The following is a 17,516-nucleotide window of genomic DNA, read 5'->3' as shown; positions in this document are numbered from 1 at the left end:
TTACGCCTTGCCACGACAGTTAAAGACGAAAGTAAAAAATTAAATTGAACTCCTTTAGTAAGTGGTAAAAAACCGTTGAAATCAAAATCCCTACTTCTAAAGATTTTTATATGTTCAATTGTGACTTATTTTGAGCGGCAATAATGTGAAATGTGAACTGTCAATAATGTGATAATGTGACAAATGAGAAATGGTTTTGAAAAATGGGAAAATGCGTAAAGAAGAAAATTGTGAAATCTATTTGTATCAATGCCAGAAAACTGCAACTTAACTCGTAAAACCGCAACAAAGATTAAATTTTTATTCATAAGAAAGAAGACTCATCCTTTCTTTGCTGACACTAAGCTACAAGTTGATCAAATTAAGAAAAAAAAATAGTGGCACAGTCCAATAAGCCGTTGTTGATTTAAAAATTGAATATTTAAAAAAGTTGAAACGACCATAAGTTTTCGAGTATAAAAACTCGATACTTTAATTTGGAGCTTCTTAGGAGGCCAATTAGTTTCCAGTGGCCTTTGATTTGTATTGTACTGTTCTTCTTTTAATATAAAAAAGATTAATTTGTTTTTAAAAAAGACCGGAATACAATCCGAATTTTTTTGGATTGTAACAGTGCAAGATTGGTCGAAAACTAGTCTCGGTAATGCTCTTCGTTCATTAGGAATAGTTAATTTTTTCAAAAGTCAGAGATATAGATAATTCGTCAGTTAAAAAATAAGAAATGAAAGCTGCGTTTTTGAAAACAATGAAGTAAAGTTAGCAAAAACGGCAAACTTTTAATTAGAGGGCACTCTCAATTGAAGTGGAAGTAAGACTAGCCTCTTTTGGAGTTTACAAAAATTGTGTTAGTGGTTTTTGGGTGTGTACTTCTGGCAAATTTAATCAAAGTGGATTAAATAACCTTATTTCGTGCTATTATTGACCGAAAAGGCTGAATTTTGAAATATATAACCACAATTTTTTTGCCAAAAAGTTAAATCAGAATAGTCAACAATACTTTTTTGTCTTAATTAAAAATAAAATAAAAAATAAAAATAATTAAAAATAAAATTTAAAAATCCAATAACACTATTCTTAACATTTTTAACAAATTTGATTTCATCAAGTTTTTTTTCATTCGTTCATTTGTATTTGTTGCTGAGTTTGCCGTAAATTTAGAGGAAAGAAGACTTTTATAACCAAATTGATCTCCCAAAATGAACTAAATTAATTGTTTTAATGCTCCCATTTGATCTCAAATAGTCGCCGCGGATATGCCATAACGAGAACTTCTACTGCCGTACAGTCCCCACAGTAATTAACCACAAACAAGGCGAACGTTCAATTTTCTTTGCCGACAGACAAAATATCGGTTTTTCAATTATCGAGATAGACAGTGGGAAAGTCAGCATTGCATTTGTAGAATTTATGGAATTGATTTGCCTGATATAAACAAGACATCAAATTAGCGGAAGCAAATCAGTGTAGTGGCATATTTCACGCCACTTTGTTGAGTTACGTACGTCTTATGGTTGCTTTTGACGTTTTCAGACATTGCATGCGTCTATATTTAAAAAACATTCTTTACTGAAGACAGAGATCCAAAATACGTTGAAGTTGCGGGCTTCAAAGAATCACAAAATGGGGAGTCATATCGCTTAATGCGTCACCTTCAAACATCATGTACTGGACCAAACAAAATGTAGTTTCTCGCTACACTTTTTGTTAATAATTAAATACATTTTCTGATGCACTAAAATTTGCAACTCTTATTGGCAAAATGGAAAAAAAAAACAACCACGTTTAACTCCACTAGCACAAATTAGGTTTATGTTCCTTGTGAGTAAATTGGAGGTGACTTCTAAAACAAAACTAAAGCAATTTTAAATGAAAAAAAAAGCAATGAGAAGATCGAAATATTCGATGAATTTATTTATCTGGAAATAATAAATAAAGTCAAAATTTAAGGGAGAGAAATCTTCCGATCCAATCATTTCGATCAAATCATGGTAACAAAAAGAAAAACAAACACAGGCAAAAAATTTAAAAGTACACAAAATTTTGCGAGAGAACTGTGTCTGAGCCCATAAAAGCATAAGCTAATCAACAAAATCAAAAACATCTTCAGTTTCGCCTTTTCTTCAATGCTGTGCACCCTTCCAATTATGCATTTCCTCAATTGGACCTGTCAAAAATTTGACAATTCGACAAGGAAAGGGAAACAAAATGAACCTATAAAATGTGCAATCAAGCTTAAAAAAACTTTCAAAAATCGTAGTATCAAAACCAAGAAACCAATAGTTTAATATAAAACCGTTAGCTCAGACAATAGTTGAAAACTCACAGAAAAAGGGTTGTGGCCTCTCTTTACTGAGACTACGCCAGAGGTTGAAAGAGAAAACAAATCTGTTGACAATCAAAAAAGACATTAGTGAACAACTGAATGCATTATGAAGATAAATTATACCTGTTGAAGAAACCAATTGGATCTAGGATTTGGACTGGGGAGAGTAAGTCACGGGACTACAAAACAAAGCAAAGCATAAGAAGTCCATAAAATTTTACGGAAACAATTGTTCAAAGCCATAAAGACCATGAGCTGAACTCTGAAACCATTCATATAAACTTGTTGTACCTCAAAGATTTTTAAATTGTATCTGTCAATAGATGAGCACTGATTTCAAAAGTTTTGTCGGGAACTAGCTTAAAAAAACGTTATTTCATAAAAAAATTTAAAAAAACGCCGCGCCTCATTGGAGTCCAGAAATTTTTGCTGTAAAGATCCATGATGAGGTCAAAATCAGCCCTAATGTTACTGCGCGTCCAAGAAAACACCTGATTGTTCAACTAGTTGCGAAGACCATCATGTTTTAAACGAAATTGTTTAGTACATCTAAAATAAATAACCCATTTTTGAATAATTGTTGAGATTGAATTTGTAAAAAAGCTGGCAAAATTGAAACTCCAGAAGACCCCTAAAGCCCGCGGTAGTACAACTGGCTCTCATTGTGAGATTACGAAGATCTTGTAGGCAGTTTGCAAGTGTTTACTTCCTGCAAATTTAAACAAATTTAAAAGAAATTGTGCTAAAACGCATATTTGGTCTTTTTTTGACGAAGGAAGTCTAACTTTTGAAACATTTAGCACAATCTCTAGCCAATTAACTTGGATTGAACAATTTGGCAACCCTTTTCTATATCTAATGATAAAGACAACAACACTAACGTTGAAAGTTAACTTTTTCAGCAAAACTGACGAAAATTGCGACAAAATTTATCAAACATTTGAATGAAAGGCGGACGAGTGTTCACAAAATGTAAAATCTCGATAACTCCAAGCAATAATTGAAATTCAAAAAAACTCTTTTAAATTCCATATTCTAAAATTGGCGAGCTTTCTAATAATACTACTGACAACTCTCTACGATGATTATACCGATCGGCCAAATTTGACTGAACAGAAAAATCCCATTTGAGTACACAGTTCCTACCACACTAAAGTTGTTGTCGGAATAACAAGCAAAGTTTATAAGCAGCTCTCTATAAGTAATTTTTCAAATCTTTTGTCTATGCACGGGTCAAAATCAAATGGTTATTTTGCTAGAATCCGGCAGATTCTACCAGATTCTTGAAAGAATATGCATATTCTAGCAAAATTTCTGCCAGAATCTTGCGAGAGTACTATGTTTCTGCCATAATCTTACAAGACGGCCATTCCTTCAGCACGCTTGAAAAATTGCGCTAAATCCACCCCCAAGGTCCTTAAAATTTTAAGCTCAAAATATTGAAACATGGCAATATTTAAATGTACACATATTCTGTGCATTGACAAAAGAAAAAAAATAACATCAGAAAAACATTAAGGCAAGGCATCCGAAAGTAGTTCTGCCATGCTGTACAAGTGGAAAATGGACAGCCATTTTTTCTTCCTGATTTTATCATCAGATAAATCCGATAAGCCAGTTGTTTTATTTATCTGTTTTTTTATTGTGAAAAAGCTTTAAATGTCATGGGTTGTGCTTTTGATTCATATGTGAAACTATTCGCAAAAATTTGCTCGAAACTTTTTTTCGCTCAGTCAGAATGCCTAATTTGCATTTCAGATTATTAGTACAGGAGATTGTGCTTAACCTTGACATATTAAACAAACAAATTTTAGGTTTGAGAGATTTGGGAAACCAATTATCGGCTATTGAATCTTTCTTCAACAGAATTAATATTTTAGGTCGGTTTTGATTTTGTGTTGTTTTCGTTTATTTTTTAATCCTCAAAAAGAAGTTTATGTAAAAGATTTCATGCCGATGCTGCTTCTTGCGTCAAATAATTGAACTAACAAAATGTGGAGTGTCACTGTTCTGCATAATTTAAACAGATAAAGAAATAAAAAACTTTTGTATCGCCAGGTTTTGATGCTGCTGTGTTTTTGGTTTCATTATGAGCATATTTGATACGCACCAAAAAAATTAAAAGTTCTTGGTTTTCACATATCGGGGTGCCTTTATCAAAAGAAATCAAGTGGAATTTTAATTCCACGATTGTCCAAGAGTTTAAGAGGCTTCATTTTCTTCCTTAAGAGATTGAATTGTATGTATCCCTTCTTACAATTATCACAAGAATTAAACGGATTTTATGGTGCAGAAAAAACAAATCAACAAATTTTGTCGAAGTAAAAGAAATTAGTTGCATAATTATTTTAATTTTTAACGACTACTTATAAATTAACACTGCTACCTAGTTATACCAACAAAAACTTAAGTATGAATAAGAGAATACTCTAATTTGCAATTAACCATAGATATTTGAAAGTGCACCACAACTAAAAATTAAAAAAAAGGTCGTTTTCAAATTGAAAGGAGATTCCTCTCAAAAACTGGATGAATGGTTCTCTCTTTAACCAAAGTATCCGCTACAAGCGTCGAGGTTTGACCAGAACCTCGCCAGTGGCCTGCTTGTTCTGGGATAACAAAACAAGGCGGATTGCCACTGATCGCAAGTCCTAATTTTTGCCAAGAATGCCAATTCTTAGTTAAACTTTGGCTTAGAAAAATTTGGGGCTATGTCTTGAGCATAACTTGAGAAATAATGACTCATTCAAAACTTATCATGTAGACAAATTTGTGTTAGGGTTTTAATCCTGCAACCTTTTTACGACTCGAAGAGTTGCAATGGTGATCTATTTTTTATTCGGTCCAGTTGCTGTGAAACAGGATGTAAAAGTCAATGTCACACACGCAAAAAATATAATTTTTATTGGCTGTTGAACAAAAATGGAGAGAGGAGATGAGGGAGAATGTCTTTTTTATGCCAGCTTTTGTAAGAGAGTGATAAATTAAGTGTAAAAAATTTTTGCTAAGCCAGTGAAATTTCTTGATCACGTGCGACTTTTTCAAAGCTGTTCTTTTCTAAGTTTTCTTCATATTTTTTGGTAAAATGGTTTTCCTAAACCATATGAACAATTTACTGCATTTTTGATCATCTCAACGATATACTAATTTTATACAATTTTGAGATTATTTTTGTGATTTCGCCGTTTTGGACGCTTTTTAACCGGTTTTTGCGCACTTTTTAATTTTTTTCTAAGGTAACTTTTGATTGCAACTGGATTTTTATTGTGAATTCGTGGAATTTTTGATCAATTAATATCAATCTAAATTTGTTTTATTAGAAGAAAATTTGAACAACATTTTTATTTAGTTTCTCTGTTTTTAGAGTTTCTTTGCCTAATTTTTCTGGTTTTTCTGATTTTCAGAAGTTTTTTGTAAAATTAAATCGTTTATTTAGGGTTGATGTTCGTGTTTTTATTTCAAAGTGAAAAGAATTAAATGCTTGATAGCACAATTTTTTATAAAATAAGCTAAACAATTTTGCAGTTTTTTGTAGTTTTTAATTCTTTCTCGTGTTTTGATTGTTTTTAATGCGTTTGAGTGCCGCGTGGTTGCTGAATGAACAAGCAAGGACATTTTGTAGTTTTTGGACAATTGTTAAAAAAATATAACAGGTTTTTTAGTTTTCGAGCTTTAATTTCTTTCTGTTTCCTCGGTTTTTCTCTCTTTTTTTTGAGATCTATCGTCGTTTTTGGGTTCGCATCACTTGATTTTTTTTTATTAAACGTATTTGAATCATACGGGACAATATTTCATAAGTACTGATTTTGGAGTCGCAGTTTTCATAATTTGCTTATTCTCCTGGTATTTTTCTGTTGTCAGTTTGTTGTTTTCAATTGAATGGTACAATGAAGTTAATACTTCTATAATTTAGTGGTTGGCTAAGGTTTAAGTTTTATTTTACGTCGAGTTAATTCCGGAGTCCTCCGGCTATTTGTTTGAAAAAGTTCTTCTTTATCGGAGAACAGCAATGGGTGATCAATTATTTCAGGTCATAATTTTTTTTTATTCTATCAAATTGAAGTTAGCCGAAGTGCTCGGGTCTGCTTGCGATAACTTATTCACCTTGAAGATATCTGAAAATGGGTAATTGTCAAAGATGCCCTGTTTCCTTTGTTGTTAAAATGAAAAATATGTATATAACATATACAATTGTGCTTCAGACTGGCAAATTTCCGGAAAAGACTTTATTAAATTGACGAAACTAGGGGTTCTATTGACCCTCTGTGATACAGTAAGTTCTGAGTAACGTTTTTCAATTATTATTTGTAATAACCAGTGTAATATTTATCTAACTCTTGAAACAAAGTAGTAGTCCGGACCCTAGTGTCCTAGTAATGGACGCATTACTATATCCCTGCTAAAACTACTGAATCAGTACTGGAACATATATATTCAGAAATAAAGTTGCCATATAGACCCTAAATTTGGCGTTGATGAAACTGCACATTGAATATTTAATATAAAACACGTTTCTGTTCAGGCGAAGAAATAGCTATAAGCAGCCCAGAAATCGTAGTGACACCAACAAGCGAGACACAAACAAACGCACAAGAAAGTCGTAAGAACTCTCGTTCTGTCGACAGCACACATTCAAAACAATCCTCAAAACTCATCTCCAATCTCTTTCCTCGTTCCACTCTTAAACGTCTCTCAAACAGCAGCCAGAGTTCACAGCAGAAACTGCTGAGCCACAAGGTCAATGACCGGAAAGCTATGAAGACACTGACCTTTCTTCTGGGTGCGTTTATCATATGCTGGACTCCGTGGAACATTGCGGAGGTTGTCAATGGTATTTGGGGGAGCACTACCGTCAACTACCACCTCTACCAGGTAAAAGGATGTGTTTTTTTATAAAAGTTTTTCGATTTTTTTTTTTGGGGGGGGGGGGGGTATTTTCTTTTGGGTTTGTGGATGAGGGTATACTTCTGTGGCTTTCTAGTCTGCGTTCCTTGACACCAGTTTTACTGTTTTACTGTCCCACAATTTTGTTGGAGTTCACCTTGACGACGAAATGTGGAAAAGTACAAACAGTCGCTCAAAATAAAAAATCGCTTAAATTTGTTACGAAGTTAATTAAATAAGTTAATAAAATTTGCAATTCCCCCTTCATTACTTTTCCAAGGCAATCACTGCATTATATTAAATTGCCTCAGCTGGTATAAGGCGTTTTAAGAATCAACACATTTTCAAGGTCAATTTTCGTCATTGACAAACTATTTTGAGGTTGAAAGGTGACACTAAATTATGCGAATGGCCGCATTTACGCCTTTTATTTACTTATCCACATTGAAAAACAAAACCTGCCTCACATCATTGCTAAGATTGTTGCCAGTGCAATGTTATGCCTTATATAAGTTGAATTTTATTGGGAATCTAAAAATAAACTGTTAAGGTTCCTTTTAGGTTTATGTCTTTTTATTATTTTAGTTCACGTGGCTACTAACTTACATAAACAGTGGATTGAATCCACTGTGCTATGCATTTGCAAACGCCCTGTTCAAAAACACCTTCATCCGGATATTGTCATTTGGGCGAATCAACAGAGCAGAACCACATCACAAAAGCCACAGAATAAACACGGTTAACAGAAGTCAGCGCAAAAACAACCCCAACAAAAATGATGCCACTAAAATACAAATGAAAGCTCTACCGCTGATACGTTCCCCGAAAAAATAAACAATCAGTGTGTAATTTTTTAACCAAAATTTTGATTGCTGATAAACTTTTCAATTTTTGATGTCAGAATTTATCCTCTTCTTTTATATTTCCATCTTTTCAAACGTTCACAGCTCTCGATCATCCATGATTACATGATCCTGCTGGGGGTGGGAGTGGATCAATGGTTTCGACGAATCAGTACAAAGCTACAACAATAAACATTTCAACCATTGAAAGGCTAAGCAACCACACCTTTCTAACTTCTAAGTACGCAATTCACCGAAACTGTTGACAGACGTAAACTCATGATGAGAAGGGCGGTTAGAGTTCAAATAAACTTTTCTCAAGAGAAAATGAACTTTTCTCTAAAAATTGGTTTAATTTTTTTTTCCGAAGTTAACTGTTTTGAGAAAAAGAACGAATCATAAAAATAATTGAGTTTGATTTTGAAACACTGTTTTCTGATATAATAAAATTTCAGTTGCTTCGTAATCAACAACTGAATTAAAATTAAAATCTAATTTATTAACCTTTATTTTAGGCAAACGTGGAGACACTTTCGACTTGATGAACATTCAATTGTGACAGTCTAAAATTTTTGCCAGATATTTGAAAAATTTTTAGTTGATCATAAAGTTGCTCCCCAAACTGCGGCGGACAGAAACAACAATTAAAGAAAGAGAAATTATATATGGTCAATTTGCTGTATATTTTCTTCTGCTTCTTAAGTTCTTAAACAGATACATGACCGTGGATAATGCAGTTCATACTATGGGCAAATGCATTAATACTTGCCCATAGATGCGTTTTCTTTCCACAAAGCTATAAATTTTTACGACAGTTTGTTTAATTTTTCTTCCTAACTTTGCTGTCTGTTAATCTATTTACAAGGATCTAGTCAGCTAAAAATTGTATTTCGAAAAAATATTCACATGACTTCGGTTTCTCAGATTTGGTTCCTCGATGATACTAATTGTTCATTCAAGCCACGTCCTGATTGGCTCTTATCATCAAAATTGATAGAGAAATCTTTTGTTAATATGACATTTAAAAATACGTGACTATTTCATAGTGGCGTCATTAAATCAAAGAGTTGAAAAATCCTCCACTTGTGACTTGATTTTTCGTCTCTTATTTTGTCGCGCCTTTATCCATATACAAACATGATGAAAGATAAGGTTTGAATTGAGGGTTTGAAAACTGAAGGACGTCTTATTCAGTCAATTTAGCCCGAAGCATGGCTCGCAGAGACACCAGAATGCATTAAGAAGGGTTCTTTATTTCCTTTTTCACTCTTGTCAAGTTCAGCACAAATTTCTGTGATAACAACAATATAAAGGTAAAGGCGTTAATGCAAAATGAATTTACTACAAACTTAGCTTGAAAATTACAAAATCTTAAAATCAAAGCTTGGGAACTAACTTTAAATGCGCTTTTGTAGGAAAAAACATTTCACATATTTTTGTTCTTAAAGCCTTCTGACTCAAAAATCAAATCACATCAAAGTTTAAAAGACTTTTTCAACGCAATGTATTCGATTTTGATCACGGCACTCGGAAAAGTACATTTTAAAGTTCATTTCTAAATCATTAACCCAATAAGACAAATTCGTACGTAATATTTCGTTTCGGACTAATCAAAATCCGCAAGTATGAGAATATGAATACTCAATTAAAACTTTTTCATGCGTCTCATCAAATTATGCTCTATAATATATAGATCGACAGAGATAACAGTGCAATAACGTTAAAAGCAATGAGTTAATTGTTTTATAACTCTATTGAATGGACAAAAATTGAATCGATCAAAACGTTTTGTTCAAAAAATGAAATCAAATCTAATGCACAATATCATTAAGAAAACATTTTTCATCATAGAAACAACTGATTTTGCCAGCACAAAGGTTCATCAGCTGAGATAAATTCAACGCAAAAATAAATAAACCACGCTTTGATTTCTAGGCACGTTATCAGACGGTCGTTGCAAAAATAGAGGAAGACAACGAATTATGAACACTACGAAAGTTATAACTCAAAACTAAAAAACGGAAACTGCAAGCTGGAGTCGATAGTAAATAACAAATTAATTTTAATAGAAAACGAAAAAAACTCACAAAGTAGAGATTTAGACAATAAAAACCAAAGACTAGAAACCAAACTGCTATTTATTATTAAACAAATAGTCTCCAAACAAACAAAACAACTAATATTTAACAAATGTGACCACTAAAAAAATTCAAAAGCATTAATCAGAATCGATAGTGCTGATTCTGAGTATTGAGGCAATTTGCGCAAAAAAACCCAAAAAAATCAACGATAATTGAACAGAAGGAATGTTGTAAAAGTTGTCAACAACTTAAAACAAGAGTTTAAAAGCATATCAGAAACGGTATAAGCTCTAATAGAGAAGAAATTTAACCTCTCATTATTCAAACTGAGTGGTTGGGTTGGCCATTTAAGAAAACATTAAAAACTGACAAGCGTCAAAATATCACAGAAAAACCATTAAGATTGAAAAAAATATTTAAAACTTTAGATATGAAAAAAAATGTTTAAAGAAAATTAATTGTCTCGTCCTACAGCCAATAAGATATTATGTGATAAGTAGGAGATAGGAAAAACGGTTTAAAGGACAAAAATATTATTACAAGTTATTGAAGAGTTTTTTATGCCACTTCACATGCTAGTTTCGAATCGAAACTATAAAAGAACTTCATTTGTGTCATATTAGACGCCAATGAGACCAACGTTAAGAATGACTAAACAGCAGAACAAAAAATCCCCAAAAAGTAGAAAGTAACACAAAACCTAGTTATCAAAGTAAAAGCCAGGAGATTGAAAAAGTATTATCAATTTTTCCTTTCTTAACGTTTATCGCATGTTCCGAAAGTCACAATAGATTGTCTTATTCTCAGTCAGCTCATTTTACAATTTCAGTAAGCTGAATTCCAATTTCAATTAAAAAAATTATTCAGCCCGTTACAAAACACATAAAACCAAGAGAAGAAAATCGCGTTGTTATAAGGGTAAAAAACATTAAAAACGTCTCTATTCATAATCAATTCCTCAACAGATACAGAAAAAAAGCGGCAAAACAATTAAGCCATAAAATTACCCAAGTGACTATAACAGAAGAATTCCAAGTAAATAAAAAATAGTTAAATGACTTTGATGATGTAGATTTGATTCGTCAATCAAACAGTGATGCTCGGTAATGTGCTTTTGCACAAAATTTTCTCACCGCGCAACCTAACTTTTGATTTAACTGTCTTCCAAACGAACTAGATGTGGGGGAAATTAACATTCTAAAGAAAAGCATATACTTCTTATTAAACCTGATGGAATGTAAAAACTGAGTTAAATTTATTACAGTGTTTTTAAACACATTGAGCTATTTTTTTTAGTTCACGAAAAGAAAAAAAAAGAAAATGTTCAAAAAAGTTGTATGCTCAAAATTTAAAACCAACTCTCAAGTATTTCCCTTTTAAAAATCGTTTTAACAAAAAAACTATCAGTATCAATATAAAAACTGCCTCTAGGAGTCAAGAGATCATATAAAAAAACAAGTGAGAAAAAAGTACAGCTGATAATAGTCAAATGAGTACATTCTAAAACAAGCGTAAACGCTTGCAAAACAATTGAGCCCAAACAACACCTATACGGCTATTAATGAAGAATTCGAATCAAATGAAAATTAATTACATGAGTTTAATTATGTAGATTTGATTCTTCAATCAAACAGTGATGCTCGGTAATGTGCTTATGCACAAAATTTTCCCATCCGCTCAACTTAAGTTTTGATTTAACTGTCTTCCAAACGAATCAGATGTGGGGGAATTCAAAATTTTCAAGATTAGCTTTGCTTTTTATTAAAAACTGATGGATTGTAAAATATGGAGTAAGTTGTTTACAGTGTTGTTTACCAAATTGGGCTAATCTTTTGTTTTTTATAATGAAATGGAAAAAAAAATGTTCAAAAAGTTTTGTTCAAAAATTGAAACCAACTCTTATGCATTTTCTTTTTTAAAATCGTTTTAACAAAAAAACTACCAGCATCAATATAAAAACACCCTCTGAGAGTCAACAGACCATATACAAACAAGTTCGACCATATAATAAGTTCGAAAAAAGACAGCTTTTTATAGTCAACGGAGTACAATTTGAAACAACCGTAAATGCAAATTATTATGATCTCATAGTCTTCTTATAATCATTAAAACTGAAAACAAAAAATGGATCAAATTTTCTTTTCTCAACGTTTATCGCAGCGATCTTCGAAAGCCCCAATAGTTTGTCTTATTCTCAATAAGTTCGATTACAATTTCAAATAAAAAATTTATTCAGCCAGTTATAAAACAAAAAAAACCAAGAGAAGAAAATTGTTTTGTTATAAAGGTGACAAAAACATTAGGAAACAACTCTATTCATAATCAAACCCTCAACAGATACAGAGTAGAGCGGCAAAACACTTGAGCACTAAAAACACGCACAAGGCTATGATTGAAGAATTCTAATGCCATAAAAATTAGTTATTTGAGTTTAATGATTCAGAATTGATTCTTCAGTCAAACTGTGATGCTCGATAATGTCCTTTTGCAGAAAAATTTTTCACCTGCTTAACATAAGTTTTGAATTAACTGTCTTCGAAATGAATCAGATGTGGGGCATTTCAAAATTTTAAAGAGTAGTTTATGCATCGTATTAAAACCTGATAGATTTTGAAATATGAGTTGAATTTTTTACAGTGTTTTTTCCACATTGAGCTTTTTTTTAACCAAAATGGACAAAAAACAGTTAAAAAAGTTTTGTTCAAAAATTGAAACCAATTCTCATGCATTTTCTGTTTTAGAAATCGTTTTAACAAAAAAAACTATCAGCATCAATAAAAAAAATTGAGTAATGGTTTCAATTATGGGACCATTTAAGCCCAAGACCAACTTTGTAGAACAGAAATCAGCATAAAATTGAGACCACGATGAATTAGAAATGAGAGGAAGTTCAAAATTTGACCAAATATTTGAAAAAATGCAGTCAATTTTCAAAACAATAACTTTAAATAAAAATTTTGGAAACAAAAGCTTTTTTATTTCCTGATATGTAAAAACTATAATCAAGGCATCTCTTAAAAGTGAAAAACGAAGCAACAATTAATAAGTAGGCCAGTTTTTCCTCAAAACCAATGATCTCAGAACTTAAATCCTTTAGCTGCTCGAGGGTGTTTTACTTTGCAAGAATTTTTTCTCATAACTTATGGTCTAAAAAGTATAGATCCAAAGAGCTGCAGCTGCATGAGGGAATCATCGAAAAAAAATAAATAAATTTTAATCAAAAAGCCAAAACAAAAAGAAACATTGAGACTTAGAGACCAAACTACTGGAAAACGTACTAAAAACAACAGCTTTTTGCTGAAAACAAATAGTCTCAAACCAAACAAAATAGAGTCTCAAATACAACATGTAGAAACTGGAAAAATACAGATAATTGTACGAAACAAACGTTGTGAAAGGTGCTAAACAATATATGAACTTGTTTAAGCTTTATTAGAGAAGCAATTTAACCTTTCTTTATTAAATTATGTAATTTGCCGAACGTCGCTGAAGATTTAAAAAAAACACAAGACAAATGATATATAGCACAAAATACAAATACTTTTTTAAAAAGTATCTGCAGTCATTGCAGAAAAGTCATTGAAGATCATAGCTACAAATTGAAACCGTTAAAAACTTTCACTTATGCAATATCAAATGCCAATGAGACCGATCAATATTGATACCATGAGGCACCGCAACGAAAAACTGCAAAAAAGAGCACAACTCAAAATCTCTCTATCAATTCCTAAAAAACTATAAAAACAGGCCGAAGATTTTACAAGGTGACATGTCTTAAATTGAACAATTAATACGTAACATTAAAAACAATGAGAACATTAGAAAAAATCTGTCACAAGTTTAGGAAATTGTTAGAAGGTTCCTCGCCAATCGCTCGGTTACCACTCAAGCTTAACTATTTCGCCCATCAAGGGTGTACATGACAACATGACAGGACAACAAAAAACTACTCTAACGGAAGAGTACTGAAACTTGTCATCGTGTTATCAGAATACATAGTTATAGAGTCATAAAGAGACAGAGCTATTAAATGGAAACGTAAAATCAATTCATTTATGTACAAATAGACAATCGAAGGGACCTGTCGTTAAAGAAGAAAAGGAGACAACAAAAAAGACTAACAAAAGAAATTGTAGCTCAAAACATCAGTCATATTTTATAATGGCCTAAAACGATTGGCTGCACATTGACTTTTGACAATCGTTTACAAATTTCAAACTTTTAACTCCGCATTACTCAAAGTCACCATTGCGATTTTGCTTTTCAACGACAACCAGAAGTTGAAAAAAGCGAAAAGACATAAAATGCAGGCTTGCAATAACATTATTTCTTTGATTTGCAAATTCATCTGCACAACAGTAAATTTATTTAAAATTCAAGTATTTACTGCACTGAGTCTGCTCTTGACTACCGACACATCAGCATTCGATAACGAACGAAGCATATGACTCTACATACGCGCAAAAAGGCTCAAAAAGTGTGAGAAAATGAAAACACACGTTCTTAGAAAAAAGTTGGTTTCATTTTCAACATAACCAGTTAGGACACAAAGTAACAATTAGAAACAAATGTAATTTGGCAAATATCAACGTTTTTCAAAATTATTAACATCAAAAATTAATAAACCATGTAATCAAGTAAAAAATTATTTAATATATCTTAGCGTTTGTGGTAAGTGTAGAAATGGTAACTTCTAACTTAAGCTATCTTAGGGGATTTAAGAAAACTTAAGAAAATATAGCAAAGGTACTAACCTTGTGTTATTTCTCAGAAATTTCGGCTTGAATTAGAATCAAATTATAATGGCTAACTAAGTTAGGAGTTTATAGGCGTTTTTTTTTCAGCAAATATTCATCTTGATAAGTGATGGCAGTTTTGACTTGGTCTCATGTGAACAGATTTAGAAAATCTTATGAAACTTAGATTTCTAGAACCGAAATAGGGGTTATATTCTAAAAATGGTATGAACTGGTTTCAACCATGTGAATTTTTGGGTCTTTTTCGCATCAGATTAATTTTTATAAAAAGACATCGGACTTGATTATATCTCTATTATTTACTTTTGCGGAGTATATATAATGCTTGATTTTTGTAGATTGTGAAATCTCTCCTTTCTGTTGGTAAGACAGAAAGTTCGTAGTTAGATTTCTGCGTGTTTTTGATATAATTTTCTCAGTGGGCATAAGTACTAGAAGTTAGCTGCTGTCAGTTAAATTTTCTAAGTATAGGATTTTGCCCGTTTTTCTTTATAAATTAGTTAGGGCAGAAGGTCTTTACAAGAATTAAAGTCGCCTAGAGGGCTAACTTAGAGAAAAACAATACTAAGGAATTAGTTTCAAAACGTGTTGGAATTTAGAGGCTAAGGCCGCCGAACCACTTTAGCTGAATTTTAAAATCTACATTGGCGGCAGAGATTCATAAAAATTTGATAGGGACTATAGGTTATTAAGGTTTCGCTGATTAAGTTTCCGAACCTTGTGAACAGTTCGTTAAGTGTTTACATTAGTTTTTAAAAACTCTTTTTACTGTTTAAGATTTCTCGTAACGAAGCGTTAAGTTAATAATTCGTTTATTTTTCACTATTTACCAGTTGAATAAGGGAGTGTTTCGTCATAGCAAAAGCCTAGAATCCCTGTTTATATCAGTTCTCGATTGATATAATCGGTTGACTGCCCCGAAAAACAATAGATGTCCGGGCACGGTTATCCAAAGGGCGAATCGTTGACCGCTTTTGTTATGAACGTTTTCTGTGGAATAGTTTTTATCGACTCAATTTCTTTCTGAAATCACCTGTTTGATATATAATTTTTTTAATTTAAAGAAGGAAATTCAAGAGTTTCTTTACTCCGTACTCTTGGACGAAGTCTTCTGTTGGGCAAGCTATTAAACCCGTTAAATGTTATAGACAAACATCCTCAAAACCATGTCAATCTCCATGCACAACATCGGGCAGCGTCAGGGAGAAATACTCATGAACTGGGCGGACAGAGCGTATCAGACTTGTGTACGTGACAACCCCTTGTGCGCAGAGGCAGAACTGGATAGATCAGCTAGCCGGATTTTTACAGAAGGACTGCTCGATGGGGAGACAACCAAAAAGTTGAGGCGGCAGAAATACGTGGGTCTTGCTGTTACTGTGGGCAAGGCATTAGACTTGAGGTTGAACATCCCCGCAACCAACGACGACAATGATGATGATCGGTGGAGTACCACAAAAACAGTGGGTGTGCGCGCGACCAGAGAAATGGCAACGCAAACCGAGATGGAGGAAGTACACTTGAACCCGGAATTTTGCTTCCATCTTCTGCATTTGCTTTTTTCTGGGCAGCAAAAGATGCGGCGGGCAATCGAGCACCTGATCAGGGGATAGGATGTGATAATAGGTGACCAGCAGTCCCAGTAAAAAGAATCGGTTAATCTGAAACCGATGTGGCCAGGAAGGACACTGCAGCCGAGGTTGTGCGAAATAAAGGAATTTTGCATAGATCGACGAAAGAGAAACTCGAGGGAACTTACTGAACTTCTGTATGCAACAAACGATGATAATGAGACCAAAGACTCGCTAAAACTTCAACTTTGTTAATGTAATTCTTTTAATTTGTTTACTTATAACTATTCAGGAGAATAGTTAAGTCCGAGAGGGTAGTGTAGGAATGGAATTTCTAACTTAAGCTATCTTAGAAGAATTAAGAAAACTTAAGAAAAAATGGCAAAAGTACTATCCATGTGTTATTTCTCAGAAGTTTCGATTTGAATTAGAATCAAATTAAAATGGCTAACTAAGTTAAGAGTTTATAGGTGTTTTATTCAGCAAATATTGATCTTGATAAGTGATGGCAGTTTTGACTTGGTCTCATGTGAACAGATTTAGAAACTCTTATGAAACTTAGATTTCTAGAACCGAAATAGGGATTATATTCTAAAAATGGTATGAATTGGTTTCAACCGTGTGAATTTTTTGGTCTTTTTCGCATCAGATTAATTTTTATAAAAAGACATCGGACTTGATTATATCTCTATTATTTACTTTTGCGGAGTATATATAATGCTTGATTTTTGTAGATTGTGAAATCTCTCCTTTCTGTTGGTAAGACAGAAAGTTCGTAGTTAGATTTCTGCGTGTTTTTGATATAATTTTCTCAGCAGGCATAAGTACTAGAAGTTAGCTGGTGTCAGTTAACTTTTCTAAGTATAGGATTGTGCCCGTTTTTCTTTTTAAATTAGTTAGGGCAGAAGGTCTTTAAAAGAATTAAAGTCGCCTAGAGGGCTAACTTAGAGAAAAACAATACTTAGGAAATTTTTTCAAAACTTGTTTGATTTTAGAGGTTAAGGCCGCCGAACCACCTTAGCTGAATTTTAAATTCTAAATTGACGACAGAGGTGGGA

General features: G+C 32.7%; 1 protein-coding gene across 1 annotated transcript in view; it reads left to right on the top strand.

The window, feature by feature from the left end:
* The window catches only part of LOC142349644 (muscarinic acetylcholine receptor M2-like), a 223,185-nt gene extending 215,056 nt beyond the window's left edge, over positions 1-8,129 (top strand). The window contains exons 6-7 of the mRNA XM_075401356.1: positions 6,846-7,195; positions 7,793-8,129. Of these exons, the coding sequence (XP_075257471.1) occupies positions 6,846-7,195; positions 7,793-8,041 (599 nt within the window). The 3' untranslated portion in view covers positions 8,042-8,129. The remainder of the gene's footprint in view (positions 1-6,845; positions 7,196-7,792) is intronic.
* The last annotated feature ends 9,387 nt before the right edge of the window (positions 8,130-17,516 follow it).

The sequence above is a fragment of the Convolutriloba macropyga genome, chromosome 11 (genome assembly GCF_964194025.1).
Source record: "Convolutriloba macropyga chromosome 11, txConMacr16.3, whole genome shotgun sequence".
Taxonomy (NCBI): Eukaryota; Metazoa; Xenacoelomorpha; order Acoela; family Convolutidae; genus Convolutriloba; species Convolutriloba macropyga.
The sequence above is the reverse complement of the archived record's forward strand: the minus strand, read 5'-3'. Positions and strand labels throughout refer to the sequence as shown.